Source organism: Nyctereutes procyonoides, unplaced genomic scaffold, assembly GCF_905146905.1.
Source record: "Nyctereutes procyonoides isolate TBG_1078 unplaced genomic scaffold, NYPRO_anot_genome, whole genome shotgun sequence".
Taxonomy (NCBI): domain Eukaryota; kingdom Metazoa; phylum Chordata; class Mammalia; order Carnivora; family Canidae; genus Nyctereutes; species Nyctereutes procyonoides.
Window position 1 is genome coordinate 5,824,158 of NW_026575052.1, and position 20,691 is coordinate 5,844,848.

Consider the following 20,691-nt stretch of genomic DNA (forward strand, 5'->3'; position numbering starts at 1 on the left):
ACAAGGTCACCCCAGTAACTGAGCCTTCAGGGAGCCTGTCTCTCTGCCCGAGTGCAGTGAGGCTCTGACACACGCCCCCCTTCCAGCTGGCCACCCCTGAGCTGGTCACTCGACCTCTCTGGGCAGCAGCTTTGAGGCCTCAGCACTGAAATTCTGCCTCCCGGATGAGCTGTGAGAGACCGGCTCTGACCCCTGGACGGAGAATCGGGGCTCATCCTGCCACCCAGGACGATAGGCATGGGCACAGCCACACCCAGAACCGCACTGTCTTTGGGGTTCAGCGGTGCCAAGGTGGCGGTGCCATGGCACGTGCTGGCTCTGGAGCACGTGTGAGGCCCAAGCACCCCCCAGACGATGCCCAGAATTTGCTGAGGGCCAACCTAGTTTGCAGCGGAGGCTAGTACCATGGACATTTGGGTGTAAAAATGAAACACGGCCCTATTTGACCCTGGTGGTTAAAGGGACATGCGGATTTGCAATGGTTGGCATTTATTGAGTACCTACTGTATGCACTCCACGCCCATTCTCTCTGACCCTTCAGTGTCCCTGGGAAGGAGCTCTTGTTCCTATTGTAGGGACGCGGACGTAGAGGCTCAGGAACAGTGAGCAGTTGGCCCAAAGTACACAGCTCAGGCGTGGCAATGCTGGGTTAGAAAGCAAAGTCTCTGACTAAAATCTTTCTCTGGGGAAGGGGGGACGCTCCAGAAACAAGAAGGAAACTCATTCGCGTCACCCAAGTGAGGTTTATTCACATGCATCTATGACGCAGCCCCGAGGCGCAGCCGTTGCTCAGAGAAGCTGGATCCCAGTCTGGCGGGGCGGGGGGGCGGGGGCCGGGAGGTGAGGCACAGACAGGGGGGCAGCTAGTGACCGACACCGCTGCCCCGCAGACATCCCCTGACACCAGCCCGTCCCAGCCCCTGCAGCCCAGCCTTGGCTCCCCACAAACAGGAGGGAGGGGAGCGAGCCTGCACCCGCTGTGACCACCAGATGGAGACTGTAGGCTGCTCAAATCCATCTCTGTCGGGGAGACCAGTAGGGTCCCCACCCTGAGTGGGGTTTCCTAGAATGGGCGGCAGGGCCTAGCAAGCCAAACAGCTACCGGGAAAGTGCGACCCGCACCCAGCTCCACCTCCCCACCCCGTCTGCATCTCCCTGCGGCTGAGCCCTTGGGCCCTGGGCAGCCCTAGTGGGCGGTGCTAGTCCTTCCCCATGGTGTAGCCCTGAATCATGCTGCTGAAGTAGACCTGCGTGTTGCGCTCTGGGTAGAAGAGGACCATGTAGCATTTGGGACCAAAGTAGCCAAAGCTGATGCCCAGAAGGTTGAGCACGGTGACCAAGAGGTCCAGGATGGTGACCAGGACCCCGTCATAGACGGACATGAAGGTGCAGAGGGAGACGGAGGAGGTGAAGTAGAAGGTCATGCAGAGGGTGATGAACTTGGCCTCGTTGTAGTTGGTGGGCAGCTCCTTGCCCATGTAGGCGAAGCTGAAGCCCGCCACGGACAGGAGCAGGTCCAGGCTGGTGTTGAACAGCAGCGCCCTGCGGTAGTTGCAGGACAGGACCATGATATTGGGGTCGTCGGGGTCGGGGCGCGCAGTAGGGTTGGCGGTCGTGGCCAGCACGTTGCCTGCCACGATGACCACCTTGAGCACCATGAAGGATGCCACGAAGACGTAGGGCCCGTGGCAGCGCACCCAGTAGCCGTAGGCGCGCGGGAGGCGCCTGGCCATCTTGAAGATGCAGACGATCTGGAAAGAGCGCACGGTGATGCAGGAGATGCAGATGGTGAAGCACAGGGTGAAGAAGGTCTGGCGCCAGAGGCACGAGAAGAACGTGGGCTGCCCTATGTACATGGGGACCATGGCATATGCCAGCAGTAGCGGCACCAGCATCAGGAAGCACATGGGGCCCCCGGCCGAGCGAACCACGGGCGTGTGGAGGTGCCTCCAGAAGATCACCATGATGGCCAGGGTGCTGAGGAAGCCCAGGATGGTCAGCACAACCACAAAGATGGTGGAGGGCTCGTGCCATTCGAGGAAGGCCAGCCGCCGCTTGAAGCAGGAGGTGTCGTTCCTATGGGACCACTCGTAACTTGGGCAAGGCTGGCAGTCAAATTCGTCTGCAAGAGCCCACGGCAGCTCCCGTCAGCCTCGCCCACTTGGCAGCACCCCCATCCTCTGCACCTGCCCCGGGCCAGGCCTCGGGGGTGGGGGGACGAGCTGAGGGCAATGCCTACCGGCCTAGCCACCACCACTCACTGCACCTCTTACACCCACTGGCCCATCAGCTCTTCCCTGCAACCCCATTTCACAGATGAGTAACCCGAGGCTCAGCCAGGTGGTCATTACAGAGGGTTTGAACCGAGGTTCCCTTGACTCGGATCCTAGCAACTGTAATTCCTTGCTCCCGAGACCTTACCCTCTGGTGGCATAGACATTCACACGTTGGCCCAAAGAATTCCTTCAACAATTTTTTTTTTCGAACACCCTCCACAGTGGGTGATGGGCACCTGAGGTGGGAGGCCAGAGACGTGGGCGACACCTAGCCAGCCCCCTGCCGTCAGGCTACCGACCAACTGGGAAGGGAACAGCCTGTGAAATCATGCAACAAATTTTTATTGGGCACCTACTCTGGGCTCTGGGCTCTGCTGGGCCCACAGTAAGCACTCTGATGAGGAAGTCACGAAAAAAATAATTTAAGCCCCAGCTGTGAACGGTGCTCAACACTAAAACAGACGGAGAGAAGGCATTGTCCGCACCTTCCCGGGGTTTGTGATCTATAGGGGGAGGTATGAGCTCTTCTGATCAAGGATGTCAATCAAAATTCACTGATGATACGCTCTGCACTACACTAGGCACTGGGAGGTCAGAGAGATAAACCAGATCCTGTCCCCGTCTGCCAGAAACATTTCCTCTATGGACAGAGACATTCATTTATTCATTCATTCACCCACTCATCCATCCATCCATCCATCCATCCATCCAATGGACATCCTCTGGTCTGACACCCCTGAGCCCTCAGCTACATGTGCGTGGAGTGGGGACCAGTGCCAGCCTTGCCTGATGGAGGGCTGTTCCTTCTCCCACCCTCCCTAGCAGCGAGCGTTGAAGATTTTTCTCTACACCAACTCCTAGGGAGATACACTGGAATCAGACATGGTCCCTGGCCTTTGGACACTTACATCCTGTGGGGGAGACTCCAGAGACCCTGCTCTCAGAGCAGGGCAGGGCTGAGGGTGTATACTCAAAACCCACCTGCAGTTCGGTTGAGGAAGGTGCCAGGAAGGCAGTCGATACACTCGAAGCAGCAGGAGTGGATGCCCACAGGCTTCTTCCTTTGGCCAGGATGGCAGTCCTTGGAACACATGGACACGGGGATCTGGAGGGAGGAGGACAAGAGCCCCTGAGACCAACCAGCAGGATGCTCTGGGAAGGGAAGCCTGGCACCCATCTGGGATGGGGAAGGAGCAGGAGTTGCCATTAGAACTGGACGTCTGTAGGGACCCTCTTAGTTTGGCCTGCCTGACACCTGATCCACCTTCTTCCCATGACAGCATCTAACCGTTGAGACGGAGACTTCCTGAGGTTGCCAAACAGACAGGATGTGACTCTGGGGCTGCCAGCAGCCACCTGCCTCCATGGAGGGGGAGCACTCCCAAGGAAAGGACTGCCCTCTGGAGAAAGACCCTGGATCCATCCGTGCCTGAAGTCTCATGGTCTACCCCCGGAGTTTTCAATGATGGGAAGCAACGACTTCACTCTGTGCTTACACCACTTTCTGCCATGTGTATCTAAGAGTCTGGCACAGCCTTTGCGGAGCGGCAGGGGTTTTCAGCTGAATAAGAGCAGGTAGGCAGTGGCCATGTATCTTGTTCTTACCGCTCAATTTCTGTAGAATAGAGGACCCACCCCCCCACCCTCCCGGTTTAGTGAACACACAGATGAATTACAAGCAGAGGGAACAGTAAAGGCAATGAGGCTGGGGGATGGAAGGGAGTCAGCAGGGACCGGGAGAAGTGTGCAAGGTGGGAGAGCCATATCCTGGAGGCTCCTGTATGGCACGCTAAGGATGGAGGGGCAGTGGGAAGCCATCGTTCCTGAGTGGGGGAGCAGCCCGACCAGATTCAGGTGGCACAAAAATCATCCTGATGCCCAAACAGGAGGGTGTTATGAGAGCACGCGTATGAAGGGCCGGGGCCCACACAAGGGGAGCCGCAGTGGGACCACTTGGCCCCAGAACCCCTCCTTTCTTGCCTCTGAGAGGTCACCTGCCTTCCTGCTCCACCCCGTCATCCCTCCTGCACACGGTCATCAGATGACACCTCCAGACGTCTTGTTCTCCTGCTTTCTTGTTCCTGGAAGAACCTCAGAGACTCTCCATCAGCCAAAATAAAACATCTGATCCCCCGCCAGCCTCTCCAGGCTGTCAGGGGTCTTCTCTGCCTCCAACAGGACCACACACGTGCACACCAAGACACGTGAGCACCTTGTCCACACCTACACCTTACCACCCCCTTGCCATGTATCCTCCCCCCACAACCCCACCACCTCCCAAACTCATCTCTTCACTCTTCCCTAAGTAACCAACTTAACCCTCTCTTACTCATGGACTCTCAACCTGCTATTCATTCACTCACTCCATTCATTCATTCATTCATTCATTCATTGAAAAAAGCACTGAGCCAGGCACTGGAAATACAGCAGTGAATCAAACAAGGCCCCGTCTTTGTTCCCAAGGAATCAATACCTTCACAGGGAAAAGACACAATTCACATCTGAATATGTAACTTGACAAGCGGTGATAAATACCAGGAGGAAAAGCAGAGCCATGCAGGGGGGGGTGGAACGCAAAGGAGGGGCTGGTTGCAAAATCGAACAAGGTGGGCAAGGGTGGTCTCACTGAGCGGCTGACACGAGAGCAGAAACCTAATGGCTGTGAGGGACCAAGCCACAAGGAGATCTGCACAGGCCGAGGGAACAGCTTGTGCAAAGGCCCCATGGCCAAGAGGGACGTGGCATGGTCACTGAGCAGCAAGCCCCGTGTCGCTTGAGCACCAACATGAAGGGCAGCAGCAGATTAGTTCAAAGAGGTCACGTCGAAATACTTGGACTTTCACTCTGAGTGAAATGAGAAACAAGGCAAGGATTCCATGCAGAGGAATGACAGGATCTGAGTCCCTTTTAACAGGATTGTCCCAGGTTCCATGATGAGTTTAAACCGTGAGGGGCCAGAGCAGAAGCCAGGGAGCAGGTAGGATGCTGTCACAATAGCTCAGGTGGCAAACGGTGGTGGTTCTCGCTAAACAGGCAATGGTGAAACAGAGGAGAAGAGCTCAAAAAGCTCAAAACATTTCCGAAAGAAATTAGGACCTAAGTAAATGGAAAGACATTCCACATTCATGCCTTGGAAGACTCGACACGGCGACAATGTCAATACCACCCAAAGCAATCTGCAGATTTAATGTAATCCCTACCATAATCCCAATGATTCTTTTTGTTTGCGGGAATAGAAAAACCTACCCTAAAATTCAGAAAAATCTCAAGAGACCCGGGGTCCCCAAAGCAATCTCCAAGATGAACAAAGCTGGATGACTCACATTTCCTGATTTCAACACGTACTGCAAAGCTACAGTAATCAAAGCAACATGGTGCTGCCTTAAAGACAGACATACAGACCGATAAACCAGAATAGAGAATCCAGACACAAACCCTCACATATAGAGTCAAATTATGTTTTTGACAAGAGTTGCAAGACCATTCAGTGGGGTGGTGGGGGGAGGGGTGCAGAGGGGAATCATTTTTCCAATGAATGGTACTGGGAAAACTGGATATCCACATACAAAAGGATACGGTTAGACCTAACACGACACACCATCACCTCAAAATGGAACCATGACTTCAATGGGAGACTTACAATCATAAAAACAACTAGAAGAAAACAAAACATAGGGCCCGAGTGTCATGATGCTGGAGCTGGCAGTGGTGTCCTGGATAGGACTTCATGAACATTTAAAACTCTTGTCCCTCAGATGATATTACCAAGAGAGTAAAAAGGCAACACGCAGAATGGGAGACAATATTTGCAAATCATATATCTGACAAGGGATTAGTATCCAGAATATATAAAGAACTCCTAGAACAGAATGGCTTAATTCACAAAGGGACAGAGGAAAAAACAAAAATCAAAAAAAAAAAAAAAAAAAAACCAACAACAAAGGGACAGAGGACCCGAATAGAGATTTCTGTAAGGAAGAGATACAAACAACGAATAAGCACAAAAAGATGCTCAATCAGCAGTCAGAAAATGCAAATCAGGGATCCCTGGGTGGCGCAGTGGTTTAGCGCCTGCCTTTGTCCCAGGGCGCGATCCTGGAGACCCCGGATTGAATCCCACGTCGGGCTCCCGGTGCATAGAGCCTGCTTCTCCCTCTGCCTGTGTCTCTGCCTCTCTCTGTGTGTGACTATCATAAATAAATAAAAATTTAAAAAAAAAGATGCAGATCTTTGCTAAGCACTTTAAAAAAAAAAAGAAAATGCAAATCAAAACCACAGCAAGAGACCGCCCCACACGCATTAGGATGGCTACTATTAAAAACAAAAACAAAAACAAATAAACAAATAAACAAAACCAGAATATAACCAGTGTTGGTGAGGATATGGAGGAACTAGAATCTCCTGTCCGTGGCTGAGAATGCAAAATGATGCCGCCACTGTGGCAAACAATATGGGGGTTCCTCAAAAAATTTAAAAATAGAACGAACACATGATCCAGCTTCCACTTCTGGGTGGATACTCAAAAGAATTGAAAGCAGACTCTCAAGGAGATGTCTGGGCGCCCACGTTTATAGCAGAATTGTTCACAATAGCTTAAAGGTAGGAGCAACCCGAGTATGTCCATCGACAGATGGACAGATGAGCGAACTGTGATGTTTTGATTGGATTAGGATCATTCATAATCATGACCCCACTGACTGAATGGGTTCTTCCATCTTGAAAAGGCAAGGAATTGTGACACAGGCTACAAAACGGATGAACCTGAGGACGAGAAGCTAAGTGAAATAAGCCAGTTACAAAAAGACAAATACTGTGTGATTCCATTTATAGGAGGTTCTTTTGTCAAATCCATAGAAACAGAAAGTTGAACGGTGGTTTCCAGGGCTGGGGAGAAGGGGGCGTGGGGAGTTGGTGTTTAACGGGCATAAAGTTTCCGTTCTGAAGGTGATGCGTTCTGGAGGTGGAGGGTGGTGGTGATGGCGCAAGAATGTGAACGTACCTAACACCACTGAACCATACACTTGGTTATGATGGTAAAACTGTGTATATCTTGCCACAATTTAAAAATTTGGGGAAAAAATGGTTGAAGTGGTAAAAGTGATGTTATGGGGGGTTTTTTTACCATATTTTTTTAAAATTTTTAATTAATCTATAGCAAAACTTATAGAATGTAGCGAACACAGTACTTAGAGGAATATAGACCGCTATCAGTGACTACTGAAAAGAGAAGAAAGCTCTCAAATGAAACTTGTGCCCCATGTTTTCTTCTAGTTGTTTTTATGGTTTTAAGTCTCAACATTTACGGTCTTACGGCAGAGCTAAGCTTACTCTTCTACTCTCCATCAGGGTTTGGTCTACACGGAACTAGATAGCTCCGACATTCTGCAGAACATCATGCTGGTCCGCTGTAACCATGGCATCGTACTAATAGGATCTGGTGAGTAGGAAGTAGCAAGGACTCTTTATGGCCAGCTAGGATGCGAATCCTCAGGTATAAGCGTATACGATAAACCTTTCAAAGATTCAGAGGAGGCCTGTCATGTCAGTGAGGGGTCTAGGGGTCCCGTGGTCTGGGAAATTCCAGGTCAAGGTCAACCTCTCTAGGCTAAAAGATAAGTCATTTCATCTTCCATCTCCTGCCCTTACAGAAGCATGACTCTTGATGAACCTCCAGTTGTGGGGGACAGCACAAATCACTCTTAGAAATCCTGCTCCAACCCACATTCAGCAGGCGACTCAGACGGCTTACGGTTTCAAGGTAAAGAATGACAAGCCTAGAGAAAGACTCCGAAGAAGACCCTGGCTGCAGGCCCCGCTCTCCTAGCCACTCAGGCCACACGGCCAGGGAGATCTGCTGATGCACAGGGCAGGATGGGCAAGCCCCAGTAAGAGAGTTGCACGATTCAGCAACAACATGCCTTCCACTGTTTGTGAATCAGCTCCTGTGTCCTGCTGGGCCTTTGTGGGAAATGAGCACGTGGCCTCGGGGACGTCAAATGACCCTTGATGGAGTCCTAAGGTCGGGCAGGAAGAGTGGCAAGTCTCAATGCAACGGAAATGGTGCATTTGGGATCAGGCCAAAGCAGGGCCAGAGGGAACAGGTGTAATTCTCAAATCAGTGATTCACAGGTATTACACTCATAGCTTGATATTAGCATGACCTTAAAATGGACTGTCGCCATACTAAGCTCCTCTTTCAAGACAGTAACGAGGGACAATGTCCCTTGTGTGTAGAGAGTTGCAAGCAGAGCACGCGCTTGCTCACTTTGCGTGGACGGGAAAGGTCCTGGCGTGTGGATATTCCTGGGCTGCTGGGCAGTGATGAGCAGCTTGGCTGGTTGCTTGGAGGGCCCAGAAAGGAAAAGGCTGGAAGGATGGAAATGAGATCATTTGGGGTGGGGTGGGGGGGTGCGGAGATCCACGGGAGTGAGTACTAAGCACGACGACCTTTGAGTCTCGTGGGAATGCCAATCCAAGCAACAGGGAGTGATAAGAGCCAGACAGAAAGGATGAAGCCTCCAGTACAGGTCAGCTGGCCTCCACCCTGGGCCCCCCGGGGCTCACGCAATGGGCCACAGAGGGGGCACAGTGTCGGGGATGCTGCAGAGGCCCCCCCCCACCGTAGTCGGCATAGCTGGTGCTACTGCTGAGCACCTCACTCTGCAGCCCGGAGACCACGCTGAGCCCTGGATTTGCCTCCACTCCACACAGACGCAGGCACGTCTACAATGTCGGGTGTCTTGTCTTCTTCCCCGAGGAATCCACTGATGCGCCACTCGCCTCCCCTGTCCGCAGGGCAGAGCCGTGATCCAAAGACATACGACTGAATGAGTTAGCGTCACAACTCAAACATCACATCAGACAAAAGACCCATTGTATGGCCAAGGGGGCATGTGACACAGGCATGTGACCTCCGGATCCACTGGTCCCAACATATACCAGTCGCCTAGATGTACCCAACCTATTAGAATGACGGGATGGCACACTAAGGGCTCAGGTCGGGTACCCGCTTGGGGACACCATCTTGGGAGTAGGGCCACTGCCTTATAGGATGAGGTGTAAGCACTGAATGGGAGGTTGGTACATAGCACTGTGACCCCAACAGCTAGAATACGGGGGTTCAGCAACCACGGAAGGATTGGTCTCGGGGGCTTACCGGGGGACTGGAGGGTCTCATCCCCTCAAGCCCGGACTCTTGCTAGAACGCAGCTTCTGTCCTCCAAATAGGGAATGGTTCCATCAGCAGACAGCAAAGGCTGTCTGCTGCCCCCATGGTCATTTCAGGGGCCCCATGCCAGCGAACAAGACAGCCAAGGAAGGAGGAGGTAAGTGACTCGGAAGAGCAAGAGGAGCCAGTCGCTGGCACACAGGAGGGCGGGCAGGAGTAGGTCTGGGATCCGGGAGATTGGCTGCGGTGGCCCAGTCGTTACTGCCGCTGGACAACTGCCACAGCCACAGGCCAGCAAGGACAAGATGACCAGGGGCTCAGACACCTGGGGACGAATGTCTGGATCACCCCAGCGGCCAAGTGGCTGAGGGCGAAGGACACTCCGGGGTGGGTGGCAGGAGGGAGGCATGAGTAGACGCTCCACCGGGGACCCCACTGCAGCAGCAGGGCCTGTTGGGAGGTCCGCTCAGCTCCCGGTGAGGGCACTGGGCTGGCTGCTGCCCTCCAGGCTCCACCCCACTGGGTCAGGGAGGGACATCATCGCAGTGAGAGCAGCGAGGAGTAGACGTCTCTGTGGGCTCCCTCACGTTTTCTCAGGCCCACCTCCTTTTATTCCTGCTACGGCACAGCAACCACTCCATGCAGGCGCTGCCTGTCAGCACCTCATCTAAGCGACACTCAGTCTCCTTCTCTCTCTGCCCCGGGGCCGTGGCATGAGATGCTCATGGGAAACTGCTGGGCACTCATATATCTGTGACCCGGAAGCACAGGGAGTTAACGCCCCTTGGGGTGACCCCCAACCACAGGAGGTGGGGGCAGTACAGACCCATGGACCCATCCCACCCCCTTCCCTCCCTTGGGGGTCATTCTAAAGTGGCCCTTCAGAAGGTCCTGCTAACACTGAGCTCGCAGCGGTGCCCAGCTTGAGAACATTCCTCTGCTCCTAATGACCTCTCCCCCATCACCTACTCTTGTTCCCGTGGAGCATATCCTGGGATAAACTATCTGCACATCAACCCTTGCCTCAGGCTCTGCTTTCTGGGAGAAACCCGAGCGAAGATGCTGTTATTTGTTGAATCGTGTCCCCTCAAAATTCATAGACTGAAGTCTGAACCCCCAGGACCTCCAAATGTGATGTTATTTGGAAATAGGATTGTTACAGATGTAATGAGCTAAAATGAAGCCCTAGTGGAGTGGGGTGGGCCCCTACTCCAATACGACCCATGTCGTTACAAAAGGGGGGATTTGGAGACCGACTCACCCACAAGGAGAATGTCATATGGGGGTGATGGCAGAGGTCAGGCGGGACCACCCCCACCAAGGAAAGCCAGCAAAGGCCAGCAAATGACCAGAAGCTGGGAGAGAGGCCCGGAACATTCTCCCTCACAGCCCTCAGAAGGAACCAACTCTGCTGACACTGCTGTCGGACTGCCAGGCCCCAGAACCACGAGATTACATGTCTGGGTTTACGCCCCCCCAGACTGTAGTCCTCGGTGGGCAGCAAACTAATCAAGACCCCCACCCAACCAACTCCATAGAAATCCCCACGCTCGGAAACGGCAGCACCAAGCACCCCGGGAACTAAGGATAAAGGGAATGGGGCGGGGAGAGGATGCAGATGAGGAAGGCTCTTGGAGCTTCTGTATCCCCTCCCCCTCCGCACGAGGCTGGGTCCCTGTCTGTCCCCACACACCAACACCACTCTGACAGCTTGTTATGCATCTAAGAGGGTAAAACAGAGGAGCTTTGGAACGACAGGTGTCAGACGCAGCTGAGGGTACAGCTACTGTACAGGGAGCACCAGCAATGGTTGACGTGAGAGCTGAGTCCTTAGCACACGCGTGTCCAGCACACGTTCACTGGGCACAGCCCCTGAGCCCCTGGGTCTCGGGGAGCCAGAAACCCTAGGCCTTATCAATGGGAGGGACAAGGCCTAGACGCGCCCCCCCCCCCAGTGCACAAACCCCCCCCACCCAGCTGTCAGTGACGGATCTCGGGTCCAGAGGGCCCTCGCCACCCCAGGGTGAGCCGGTGCCCAGCCCCAGCCCTCAGAGAGCTGACCGTGTTGTTGGCGGTGTGCCAGGAGATGTTGTGGATGGCCTTGAGCTGCCGCAGCTTGGGGTAGTAGGAGGCGATGCTCTGGAAAGGGTTCTGGCTCAGGTCCCACTGCCACTGGATGACCTCCATGGGCATGAGCACGTCCCCTTGCTTGTCAAAAAAGACATTGTGGCCCAGGAGGGTGAAGTTGACCTTCCAGATTTCCTTAAGGAGCTAGAAGGGCCAAAGGGAAAGGCTGGCATCAGAGCTGGGGCCGGACCCGGGGGAAATTTTCCCATCCCCCCAGCCTGACTTCCACATGGGGACAAGAGGGCAAGAGGACTGAGAAGGGGGCCACCCGGGAGGTGGTGGCTGAGAGCTCCAGCTCTGGGATCGGATACTCTGGGTTTAGACACCAGCTCTGCCACCTGCTATGAGGCCTTGCACCTGTCGCCTGACCTCTGTGAGCCCCAGTTTCCTCTTCAGCAAAGCAAGACGACAAAAACCCTGTCTCCTGGGCTCGGAGGCAACAAATGAGAGTTTACCTATGTTGGGAACTTAGCACGGTGCCTGAACACGAGTAAGTACTCACCTCCCGCCGAAGTGTTGATCTTATTCCTTCTCCCTGGAAGCCACTCGGCCACCCCTCGGGGACCCATAGCTGAGCTCAAGTCCACTGCCTCCCTCACCTGCCCTGGTCAGCTGCACCTGCCCCTGTCCCCCTGGGGGCTTCCTGCCTCCCCATAGTTAGAGGCCAGCCTCCAGTCTCTCCCCATGTCATCGTCCCCCGTCGCTCTGAGCATGCAGAAGCTGGTACAAACTGGAACATGCTTTGGACTGGGCATCCTCTGGCCTGAATTCCAATCTGAGCTCTTTCCTCAATTTGTTGTGTGACTTTGGGCAAGTCACTGAACCTCTGTGCTGACCCCTTGAAGGAACTTCCAACTTAGATATTTCATCAATCTGGCTCCTAGATTTTCCCACCATAAATGAGAGTCTATTGGGCTGTATCTTGGGGGACCTCCCTTCGGGGACCGACACACAGTTAGCCAAGGGATTCGGGCCCTCGCCTTCTTCCCACCCTGACTGCAGAGTCAGGCTCTGGAAGTCTCTGGAATTTGCACATGGTGCTGCGACTGGGGGCAATGGTCTCGGGAGCTGAGAGGAGGGAGGCTCCTCGCAGGTGGTGGGCCTCTGGCAGGGGTGAGAATGGTGGAGGTCCATAGGGAGCCAGGTCCTGGTGGCCAGGCCACATCCCCACACTGACCTGGCCAGGCTGGGCTGAGCAACCCCGGATTCCAGGGCTCTGATGGAGGGGTCAGAAAGGATCCTCCCTGCAACTCTCCTGAGGGGGAGGAGGCCTGGATTATCACTGTCCAGACACTGGTGTCAGACATGGAGGAGGAGAAAGAGGAAGACATGGAGCTTCTATCTGCACCAGGTCACGGACACACAGCGCGGTCAGTCCCCTCCAGAGCTCAGCACGGTGCATAGCGTTCCTTCTGCTTAGCACATGAGAAACCCAAGGCCCGGATGCATTAAATAACCTGCCCAAGGTTGCAGAGCTAGTGGTGGCAAAGCTGGGATTCAAACCTAAGTACCAAGCTCTGCCCCCCGACAGATGGACAGAGGGACTGTACCTGAGATGCCGGGATGGCGAGCACGTGGCAAATGCCACAAGGGCGCCATCCCCACCCCCCATTTGTAAAACAAAAATATTGGACCTGGAGATTCTAAGACCTTGCAACCCCCACCCTCTATGATTCCATAACCTGCTGAACAGTTTCCCTGGGACCACCAAAGCCCTCTGCCCTCTGCCAGCCTGGATTTCCCCAGCGTGCCCCCGAGTGCACCCCCAGCCCCCCAACACCACGGGCAGCATGACCTCCCAGCCTCCATCCTCGAGTATCCCAGTGACCTGAGGCCTCTCCATCCCCACTGCTCCTGCCCTTGTGCCTCATTACCACCCCATCCCTCCCACGCCCCGCCGCTGCCCTGGCCACTCCCCAGCTGGGTGATCGTCACTTCTCTAGACCTAATGTGGGAGAACAATCATCAAGTAACAGTGTCTACTCACAGCGTGTCTGGGGGTAGATGGCAAATCACATAAGGGGTTAGCACACAGTAACTGCTCCTCTGTTCATTCATTAATTCATTCAATAAACAGTCACTGAGCGTCAGCTCTGACCCAGACCCAGTTCCAGCAGCTCGGGATACGACACTAAATAGGATTGAAAGGTCCCTGCTTGGGGCGCCTGGGTGACTCAGTTGGTTCAGCATCTGCCTTCGGCTCAGGTCATGACCTCTGGGTCCCGGGATCGGGATCGAGCCCAGCATTGGGCTCCCTGCTCAGTAGGGAGTCTGCTTCTCGTTCCTCCTCTGTCCCTCCCCCACCCCTACTCATGCTCTCTCTCTCTCTCTCAAATAAATAAAATCTTAAAGAAGAAAGAGGAAAGAAGAAAAAGAAAGAAGAAAAGAAAGAGGAAGGAAGGAGGAAGGAAGGAAGGAAGGAAGGAAGGAAGGAAGGAAGGAAGGAAGGAAGGAAGGAAGAAGGAAGGTCCCTGCTTTCTCGGCCTACATTTGGGGGTGGGGGTGGGGTAGGGAATAGTGAATAAACAAGAAAGCAAATAAATAGACAATAAAAATTTGAGGTTTTATCACAAAAATCGACAAGGTGGCATGGCATGACCCAGCGTCAGGGTGGGGGGCCCGTTAGGGCAAAGGGGAAAGACAGCTGGAGCCCAGCTCCCCCGCCCCACCAAGCCATGCACCTGTTGTAGGGCAGCGTCCACCCAAAGCCAAAGGCATCTGGTCCAACGTGTCCGCACAAAAAGGCATCATTTCCTAATTCCCATGGTGACACTGTTCACACCAGTGGAAACCCTGGGTGACATTTGCATAGGATGAGCGGGGCTCCCTGCTTCCTGTCCCTATCCCCCTGCCGCCTCAACCCCAACCTGATCTGATGAATTGTCTCAAAAACAGCATCTCAGTGCTTGGCTTGAAACTCTCCGTGGGCTCCTCCTGGGTCCAGAACAAAGCACCACCAACTTCATCGGGCACAGAATGTCCTCCGATGTCACCTGCGGCTCCCCTCCTGCCCCGTTCTTCGGCCACAGTGAGCTGAGCACACGACCAGGCCACCGGTCCCCTCCTGGAATGTCCCATGCCTTCCTGGCCCCTCTCGCTCCTAGTGACTTGCACACCGCTCCCCCGCCACCAACCCACTGCCGCCACAGTGCAAGTCTTCCCTCCTGCTGCACTCAGCAGAGACAGAGTCCCCGTCCTCCTAGGGGGACGGTCTGGTGCTTCCACAGGGCCCAGCCAGGGCCTGCACATAGTGCGTGTGCAGTAAATGGGCAGGGTGTTCTGGTTGCTACGATTGGTGCTCTCTGGTCTCCACTGTTAGGAGAGGGAAGAAGTTGACCGGTCCTTCATCATAGCTCTTGGCACTTGTGCCTGGGAGAGCTGAAGAGCACAGTGGGAAAACCACGATGGGGTCAAAGGGCCCACCAGGGCTCAAAGCTGGGGTCTGCGGCTTCCCTCTGAAACCATCACCGCTGGGTCACCTTGGCTCCCTGTCTCAGTCCTCCTCTCTGTAGATTATCAACCTCATAGGACGGCCACAGGGTAGGGCGATGTATACCAGCCCCTCGGGGCCTACTGATGCTCAAATAAACAGTAAAGCACCCATGATAATTACGTGTATTATTAACACAGCAGCACCCATAATAAAATACAATGCCTAGCTGGCTGGCACTAGAATTCCTTTTAAAGAATAACTGCATTTTTAGAGAAAATAAGCTCTTAGGGTTGCAAGGTTAGGCTCTGAGATTGTGGGTCAGAGGTACAAATAAATAGATTAAGGGAAGGAGGAGGGATTTTTTTAAAGAGTGAGGTTGCTCTGGGAAGGAAGTGCACAGGTATTTGGGGATCGGGGATCCAGAAAAAGGGGAGGAAGCAGAGAATAAAGACAGAATATAGGCAAGGGTTGGAGGAGTGCCTGAACCTTAAACCACGAAAAAGCCAAGGAGCCATTCAAGCACAGAGATGCCGGGTTATTAGGTATGAGGTGTACGTCTCTGATGTGAATCCCCTCTGCTCCTCTGATCCTCAGTAAAACCTCCCACCCCCATGAGGGTTTCCTGATTGGGTGTGCGTGTGTGTAAGTGCAAGTCAGAAAAACACAGGTTTAAATTCCAGCTCGGAATCCAGACAACACAAACCTGGAACGAAAGGAGGTGCATAAACCTCAAGTAGGGCCTCAGAGAGAGGAGGGAGTACACAAGTGGCCCCCGAGGCCTCTTACACGGAGAAATGGCAGGGGACCTGGGGCCCCCACGGCCTGCCAGGCTCCCTTCCAGGGAATTTCACCCAATTCTCCTCCCAGGACAGGCCACCTTGGACGGCAATGATTACATTTTTTTTAAAGGAGTTTTGTCACCATGAAGGATTTCTGGTTCTATGTGTCTGGAGGGCAGGGCATGTCCCATGACCTCTCCCGCCAGTTTGCCCAGAACCCAGAATGAGATGGGAAGGCTAGAGCCCAGCAGGTGCACCCAGCGTCTCCATGGCAACCACTCTATGCCTGCCCTTCCACGGGGTGGGCCTCACCTGCCAGGGGTAGACCACGTCCTTGGAGCAGGCCTGGGTGCAGCCCAGGAGGCTGTGTAATGCATGGGCCACGGCGTAGACAGCCGAGTATACGTTGTAGACCACGCGCTCGCCGGAGAGCGTGAGGATGCTGTTGAAGGACGCGGTGGTGTCCTGGCAGGTGTCGCACTCCTGGTTGCAGGTGGCCTCCAGGCTGGTCCTGTTGGGCTCAGGCAGCCTGACCGGGGTGCGGCGTATGCGGAACTCGCTGAAGCCCGGGATGGGCACGCTCTGGGTGGTGACGCCCAGGAAGGTGCCGGTTTGGCGCAGCTCGGTGAGGTTGTGCAGAACCGGGTCGATGGCCCAGGACTCGGAGGCGATCCACACGGCGCCCGTGAAGTTCTGGCGGAGCACCTCGCGGAAGAAGTTGTGCAGGATCAGGTCTGGCGAGAACAGCACGACGACGCGCGCCGAGCTCTGCTGCAGCTTGCCCACGATGGCCTCCAGGCGCTGGCGCTCCCACTCCGTCACCACCTGGTTGGGCTGCGGCATGGGCAGCGTCTCCTGGAAGGCGATGCAGATGTCGCGGGTGGCCAGGCGATCGTTGAGCAGCTGGCTGTTGTAGCGGCCGTAGTCGTCGCTGCTCACTAGCACGATGATCCAGTTCCAGTTGAAGTGGAGCAGGAGCTGCACCATGGCCTCGATCTGGTGATCCGCGCCCGCCACTGTGCGCAGCAGGGCCGGGAAGCGCTGCTTGTCCCTCAGGTCGTCACTGATGGCGCTGTAGGTGATCTGCGGGAGGGGACCCCTGCCAGCGCATGAGCTACGGCCTCACCAGGCCACCACCGCCCCGCCTGGGCCACCAAAGCATCCCCCCACCCTTCCCCCTACAGTCTCTGCTGAATGTGGCGGCCGCCAGGTGACCCGGCAGGCACTTGAAAACCCTTCAATAGCTCCGAAGGTCACGCAGGGACAGAGTCCTTCAGGGGCCCCCAAGGGGCTCCATCACTGACCCCAGCCCTCACCTCCCTGACTTCATCTCCTCCTAGTCTCTCCCGGGTCCCAGTTCTGCTCCCTGGTTCCATGAGCGAATCCAGGCACCTGCCGGCCTCTGCATTCTCTGCCCCCTCTTCCTGAGGGCTCTTCTCCCAGACACCTCCGTACCTCCCTCACCCCTTCACCTCCCTCAAGCCTTTGTCCAATTGCCAGTGAGGCTCACCCGACCACCCTGCTTGCAACTGCAGCCTCCCTCTCCCCGTTCCATCTGTCCACCGACCCTTCCAGCCCCCCTCACCCTCACCCTCTTTGCCTTTTACCTTTGTGCACGGCACTTCTCACTTTCCAGCAGCCCTATCATGCGTTTCCTGACATGGCCTGTCTCTCCCACTGGGGGGTGAGCTCAATAAATATTTGTTAAGGGAATGAAAGAATGAGTTTAGTCCTGAACGAGACGCCTCACCTAAGTACATTAACATTTACTAGGCACCTACTGTGTGTCAGACCCTTGGTGCTTTGCATAATAAAAATGTCAGCAAAAATACAGTATTTGCAACTACCTACTGTGTGCCAAGTCTTCTTGCGCTAGCTGCTCTTTAATGTGTTGAAGTTTTAGATCAACTAAAACTGGTTGAGGCATTTTCGATCATGATGATGATGACGCTTACAATAATAGTACTAATACTAATGGCATTTTTTTGAGGACCTACTATGTTGGCAGACCCTGTACTAGGCAACTGTACAGGATAATATTGAGCATATTCTGGGTTTTCATTTCTGTGCAAGGTGCCTTAGATAACGACCATTACATAATTGACCAGCTACTTTATCCTATAAATGCCTACAGAGGTTAAATCCTTTAAGCTTCAGACAGTCCTAGGATGGAACTCTCATCATCCCATTTTATAAGTGGGGAAGCTGAAGCTCAGAAGAGTTAAGAGATTTGCTCGATGACTCAAAATGGCCAAGACTCAGAGCCAAGATGCATGCCCAGGTCTGTCTGTCTCCAAAGCCTAAGCTTCTCATGAATAGGCCAGGCTTCCCTCCCAGGGTTGGGGCTGACATCCTGACCTGGCTTCCCACCTCCTTCTCCCCTCATGACCAGTGGGGGGAAGCGAGCCCTCTAGACAACCCCTCCTCTGCCCCCTCCCCAGCTCCTTCCCCCAGGAGCCAGGGCCTCACCTGTGGAAGGAGGAAGAGTGAGAGGAAATGGGCCACAGTTGTGGTGGACTCGGAGTTGTCAGGGCCAATGACCGCCAACACACGGGGCACGTAGTGGCTGTAGTCCTCCTGGATGGGCAGGGAGTAGTCCTCCCGTGCCAAGAAGTAGAGCACGGGCTGGACGTTGTTGGAGATGTAGCAGACATCCACTATCTCATAGCCCAGCAGCACGCCGGGCAGCAGGTCGCTGCGGTTGTTAATCTCTTCCACCGCAAAGCGCATGGCCTGCATCAGGTTGTAGCCCAACACCTTCATTTCATACCTGGGGAAGCCATGGAGGGTGGGGTAGGAAGCAGGTCCAGAGTGGGAAGGGGCAGGACTGGGAGAGCCTGCTTGTTTCCTCTGCCTACCAGACGAAAACCCAGGAGTTATCCAAGAAAGCACCATTCCAGGATATTCTGGTATTTTTATCATCACATCGTGGTCACCATTCCATACCACATCTCTAGGTTCACCATCATCCCTATGACCACCTCTGGCATTATGATCCTTGTGGCTACCATCAATCACTACCATTGTCACCACTACCACCATCCCTATGATCTACCACCACTCTACCAATGTCCACGGATACAATCACCATTACCCACTACAATGTCTGCCATCGCTATCATCACTGTCACATCATGCACCTACTATTCCTATGAACAATATCATCACCACTGCCATCACTGTGACCACATGTCTGTGCCCACCACTACCAATACTGCCAGCACCATCACACCAGCACCATCATCTTCATCACCACCATCACCACCATCCCCCTCACCACCATCATCTTCATCACCATCACCACCACCACAACGATCCTCACCACCATTACCATCCCCATCATTACCACCATCATCTTCATCACCATCATCGCCATCATCACCGCCATCACCACCACCATCATCATCACCATACTCTTCACCATTTGCATTATCACCAGTATGACTGTTATCAATGCTATCAACATCACCACCATCACCACCGTTACTTCACTGGTCTCCCCACCATTATCACAGGCATCAGAACGTTCAACAATGTGCCTGGTACCATCACGGCACCATCACCCTCACCATTCTCAAATCAGCACATGATCTTCCCCAACATCACAAAAAGCGTGCATTTCTTACAGTTGGCCCTTTATCACCTTTATCCCTTCCTTTTTCCCTCTCTCTCAGAATGCCTTCCCTCCCTGCACCAGGTCTTTAATTCATAATCCCTTGCTTGCATGAAGATGGTCCACCTAATCTTGAGTGATGCCACCACCCCATGAGACTGGTGAAGGAAATCCTTCCCGTCCTGGAAGCACCACCACCCACCTAACCACAGCCCTAGAGAAAGGCAAACCTTCCCCTCCGGTCTGAGAACCTGCTGCAGAAAAACCACGTTTCTGCCTTCCAAAAGCGTAACCCTTGGTTTCTAGACCGGGCCTTGACATGGACTCACTTGCCAAAGTAGGTGGGGGTGATTTTGACGGTCTCTACAACCCCTCCAGGCTCAAATATCCTGTAACTCTTTATTAAGAGATGTGACTTCGGCCCAACCAGGTCTCCATGTTTCAGAACACAATTGCCGAAGATCTTAGTGGCATGAACTGTGTGGGTTCTCCCTGGGGGCCAGTGGGGCTAACCCAGGATGAGGGGTTTTGCAATGGATGAGGAGCATTTCAAGCCCCTGGTCCTGGCCTGGTCCCCTGAGGACCACGGGACCAGCGCAGGCTTCCCACCCCACCCCCATCGCCACATCCAGCCTCACACTGGAGACTCACTTCTTGCACTGGGGCACCTGCAGGAAGCTGAGGTGGACGGTGCCCTTCACGTTGGCATGGAGGGTGAAGAGGCCACCCAGGAGGTAATCCCCAGGCAGGTAGAAGTCTGAGTTCTCAGCCGGCTCAGCCAGGACCTGCAGCAGGATGAATAGGGAGCAGACCGCCTTGGCCCGGGGTCCCATGGCTGGGAAGTGGGGGTCCCCGGAGGTGGCCCTGCCTCATCAGAGAGCTGGCAGCTTGACATCAGGGGATTTGCACAGACATTTACATAATGGTGGCCCCGCCGTGGCCCGTGGGGCGGGGAAAGCACCTGGCACAGGTGGAGAGGTTTGCGAACTCTGGGGGGAAAGGAAGGGGCCGGAACTAGGATGGCCCCTTCCTAGGGTATGGTGGGACCTGGGTGGTCTAGGAGAATCCCACCTGGAAGTAGAGAAAGCATGTCCTGCTCACTTGGACACTCCCTATAGCCTTCTGCCACTCGAATGAGGACAGGTCTCATGCCCCGACGTCGCCAACGTTTGGGAGCAAAGGACCCAGGTACTCATCCAAGGGGGCAGAGTAGTCTGGCAAATGGAGCCCAAGCTGAGCCTGGCACACAGTAATTCATGGGTAGCATCGGCCCCATAGCAGGTGTTCCAGAAGCA

The 20,691-nt window shown here is 54.3% G+C and overlaps 1 protein-coding gene across 1 annotated transcript; it reads right to left on the reverse strand.

Moving 5' to 3' along the window:
• Nucleotides 1-1,199: 1,199 nt before the first annotated feature.
• On the reverse strand, nucleotides 1,200-20,229 carry TAS1R2 (taste 1 receptor member 2). The gene is made up of 6 exons (XM_055331432.1): nucleotides 20,048-20,229; nucleotides 18,253-18,553; nucleotides 16,096-16,866; nucleotides 11,506-11,715; nucleotides 3,258-3,381; nucleotides 1,200-2,122 (listed from the first exon to the last, which is right to left on the reverse strand). Exons 1-6 carry the CDS (start codon nucleotides 20,227-20,229, stop codon nucleotides 1,200-1,202), a joined length of 2,511 nt encoding a protein of 836 aa, XP_055187407.1.
• Nucleotides 20,230-20,691: the final 462 nt, after the last annotated feature.